Genomic DNA, 4,340 nt, shown 5'->3' on the forward strand with positions numbered 1-4,340 from the left:
TCTTGACAGTAATACCGGCAAGTACACACAGAAACAATTATCTACCAAATGTGTAAGTAAGGGACAGTGCTATTTTCACTTAACAAATACTGAGTGCCTACTACATATACCATGTATACACACAGAGAGTGAAAACAAAGTAAAAGTTGGTAAATTTCCTAAAAAAAAAAAATGTAGAACAGATGAAAAGTGGGAAGGTATTTGGGGACTGCGGGATTGTAGGAACAGCTTCTTCCAGGCTATGGTAGATAACTAATGAAGAAAGTTATAGAAAAAGAAGGTTCTGAATTTGGTGTATTTTCTCTCAGTTGGGCCTTTGCTGGAAGTACATGATCTCCAACAGGATATATATATTTGACGGCATTCCCTTGACCATTACCTTAGACCAGAGCCACTTTGCCCTTTCCACATACAGTTCGGCAAGTCGTGATTCTCCTGCATTAAGGAGAGCATTGTAGGCTGTTTGGTGGTGACCAGCCTTTCTAGCTACTCTGGCACTCTGTAGCCAGCATTCTCCAACCATTTCATTGTAATCTGGCCTAAAGGAAAGTAACAAAACAGAGGGAGAAAAGAGTATTTGTAAGCATAATTAACAACTTTTTCTTTTCTTTTCTTTCTTTTTTTTTTGTGGCTGGCTGGTACGTGGTTCCAAACCCATGACTTTACAAGGCTGCGCTCTAACCAACTGAGCTAATCGGCCAGCTCTCAGCAACTTAACTAAAATATTTCTTCCCAACATAGAACCTTCTTGATATACCATTTCAAAGGAATCAATGACTAATTTGGTTTAAAAATCCTACTTTTAATGTTCCTATAGTGCTCCATTTTTATCTAAGTCTATGAAGACTTTATTCTTGACTTATATCAGTACCTCCCCTAATATGTTTTTAACATTTTTTAAAAAGATAAATGGCATATAAAAGTGATTCTTAAGTTTTAGTTCATTTCAACTACACAGTATAGTCCTGACAATTGAAAACAGAAAAATATAGATTCAGACAGAAAATTAAGAAATACAAACACTCCCAAATATAACCAAATATAATACTAAACTTAAGATAACTGACATAAAAAGAAAAGTAGTATGAAAAAACCTTTTGTTGAGGCTTAACAAAGCCCTCCGGAGAGCCAGGATGGGCTCCTTGGCTCTGTAGGAATTCTGGGTCATTTCTAGTCGAGCTACCCAGTTTAGAGAATCTTCATGAGAACTGTCACCTAGAGACTGGTGAAAAAGTGGTTTGATGCTATGTTCCAATTCACACAACATATGCAATCTGAAAATAGATACAGCCTCTGTTAAAATGTTATCCCATCCTGGCTAATTCATCTCATATATAAAGCATGTACTTTAAATCAGCCATGAAGAATCTAAAATGTGCAGTTTTCTTTGGTAGAACTTTAATATACATTCTTGATACATAAACAGTAGCATGTATATCTTTTCAAATTGGAGGTAAACACCAATTTATGCTGGTTTAAACATTTAGTACTTTGTTGTGATCCCCAAATTCCTATGAAATAAATGAAAGAAGGGTATATAAAACTAAATTCAAATCCACGAAAATCAAACTTTGCCATCTATATAAAGATTTAAGAAAATATGGATCCATGTGTACAATCAATATGTGTCAATTCAAAAATAAATTAATTTTAGGCTGGCTGGTTAGTTGACTCGATTAGACAGTGGTGCTGATAACACCAAGGAGAAGGGGTTGTACACCTGTATTGGCCAGCTGTCAAAAAATAAATAAATGAATAAAAATTAGTTAAATAATTTAAAAAAAAAAAATATGGATCCATTATAAACAAACATGAAATATTTGCATATATTGCTGATGCTACTATCAGAGGGCCTAGCATAGTTGATGCTAGTAAAAATTGTGAAATGAATGCAGTTTTAATTTTTTTTTTTCTAAGAATGACAGAAACCATAATACATTCACACTAGCTTTCCCCTCCTTGTATAACAATCAGTTTCTATAACTCAGCGTTCAAGGCACAAGGATATAGTTGAGTAGCTACAAAATAGAATTAAACTCAGTGGTCCAATCTCTGATTTCATTAAGACGTTCCCAAAGGGGCTTATATAAAAATACAGTGAATTCCTCTAACGTAAAAAAAGCTGCTTAATTTTTTTTTTTTTCCTTTTTTGTCTTTTTTCGTGTCCGGCAACGGATCGCAACCCTCAGTGTCGCGCCCGCACCGGACCGGCAACGGGATCACAACCCTCGGCGCTGCGCCCGCACCTCGCTCAGCCAGTGAGCGGAACCGGTTTGCATGTGGGATCCGAACCCTCGGCGGGAGCGCCACCACGCTCCCAAGCGGAGCACTGCAGCAGTGCGCCACCAGGCCGGCCCAAAAAACTGCTTAATTTTTTAAAAGATAATTATCTTTTAAATATATTATAGTTCAATTACAATACTTATTTTGTCATTTTTCCTCAGGTGAATTAATAGACCTAAATGCTTTCCATCATTTTTTTCCTCACATCATCTTTAATATTCTTTTAATGTTCTTAATATTCTTTTCTGGTGATGTAATACCTATACGCCAGGTACAACAGATGTCTAGATTATTTACATTAGTTACATAGAAAGTAAACTATGATACTATAAGAGAACAAATATATTTTTCTTATGTTTTTATTAGTCTCATAATTACCTTTCCAATTGAAAGATGTATGTTAGAATATTTTTTTAAAAACTATAGGGTGATTGTGAGGTAAAAAGAATGAGAGTCATTTTGTGTAGCTACACATGATACCAATCATACTATCAGAATTATTTACTCATCAAAAATTTCCAATCCTGGGCCGGCCCGGTGGCGCGCTGGATAGTGCACTGCTTGGGAAGCGCGACGGCGCTCCCGCCCGAGGGTTCAGATCCCACATACAGACCGGTTCCCGCTCACTGGCTGAGCGAGGCGCGGGAGCAACACCGAGGGTTGCGATCCCGTTGCCAGTCCCCGGTCCGGTACGGGGGCAACACTGAGGGTTGCGATCCATTGCCGGACACGGAAAAAGACAAAAGACAAAAGACAAAAAAAAAAAAATTTCCAATCCTGTCAGGTGACATTTATAGACTAGAAATATAACAATGGAAATCCCCTAATACCTCACAATATATTCATATCCTCGTTGGTAAGAGCCTCTTTCAAAGCTTGCAGCTGAAAGAGGTACAATTTGTTCTGCTCTCACTAGTTTCAGTGTGTCATAAAAAGCTGTGATATCTTTCTTTTTGGCTGATAATAACAGCTGTCCCAGTCTGACACTCCATGTTGTAGATTTTCCATCTGAAAAACAAATGAAGAGTCAAGAAATGTCATGTAAGCTGGGTCCAGAAACCAGTTTTATTTCATTTGATAAAATGGCCAACAGAAATATTGAACAGATGGCTTCATTCTACTTTGAACAACTAAACAAGGCAATCATAAAACAGGCTAATGAATTAATTATGAATGTTGCTGAGCTACTTAAGTCGGAATATTTATGGCATATTAAAACTGCTCATATTTTAAGAAGCAATTTTACCTGCTGCCAAATAGTTTTCCACCAAATCCCACTGTGACAATTTCCAAGCTGCTTCCACTCTGTATGTGTTTAATTCATCTGTCCATTCAGACCTATTGAAAAAACCCACATCAATTAAACTTTAATTTATTTAAAGTGTTAGAGATTTTTCATTGGTTTAGATACTCTATTGTACTTATTTATTGTTCTATTTAATGTATTTGTATCGTATTATATTTTGTACTTAGATACAAAGTAGTTATCTCTAACACACATGAATTCAGAGGTAAGCAATTCCAATAACTTAGGGTTTTGAATTAAAGTTAAGACAAACATATAGGGGCTGGTGGTGAGAGTCAGGGGCAGTTGAGAGGTCCATAGGACACTTAATACCAAGAGCATAAGAAAGTTACAAATGACAGTCAATGGCATAACAAAGTATTCAAAACTAGCTCCCCCAAAATACACCTATTCTTAAACTATTTTTAAATAGTTACTTTAAAATTTGAGTTTGCAAAAGCAGTGCAAAATAGGCTAATTTCTTTTCTAAGCATTCTACCTAGGTGACATTAGAAGCAGTTAAGACTTTCTTCATGTTTCTTTATTAACCATACCATCTGAATACCTGATATGTGCTAGATACTAAGTTAGATACATTTTTCCATTTAATTATCTAATGACACTGCATATAGCACATGTATATCCATAGTATAAAAAGGGTAACAGACTCAGAGAGAGTGGGATCAATATCCTTAAAAGTCCTCCTTGCTCTTTCTACAGTAAAAATACATAATGAAAATATAACAAATAAAACAATCAATTTTCACTTTTT

At 35.9% G+C, this 4,340-nt stretch overlaps 1 protein-coding gene across 1 annotated transcript; it reads right to left on the reverse strand.

Moving 5' to 3' along the window:
- Positions 1–379: 379 nt before the first annotated feature.
- LOC103583901 (serine/threonine-protein kinase ATR-like) lies at positions 380–3,621 on the reverse strand (the record flags this gene model as incomplete). The annotated part of the gene is made up of 4 exons (XM_008565086.1): positions 380–539; positions 1,095–1,274; positions 3,114–3,291; positions 3,530–3,621. Coding segments are annotated over 4 exons (610 nt in total), but the record flags the coding sequence as incomplete, so codon positions are not given.
- Positions 3,622–4,340: the final 719 nt, after the last annotated feature.

The sequence above is a fragment of the Galeopterus variegatus genome, unplaced genomic scaffold, assembly GCF_000696425.1.
Source record: "Galeopterus variegatus unplaced genomic scaffold, G_variegatus-3.0.2 Scaffold30166, whole genome shotgun sequence".
Lineage (NCBI taxonomy): Eukaryota > Metazoa > Chordata > Mammalia > Dermoptera > Cynocephalidae > Galeopterus > Galeopterus variegatus.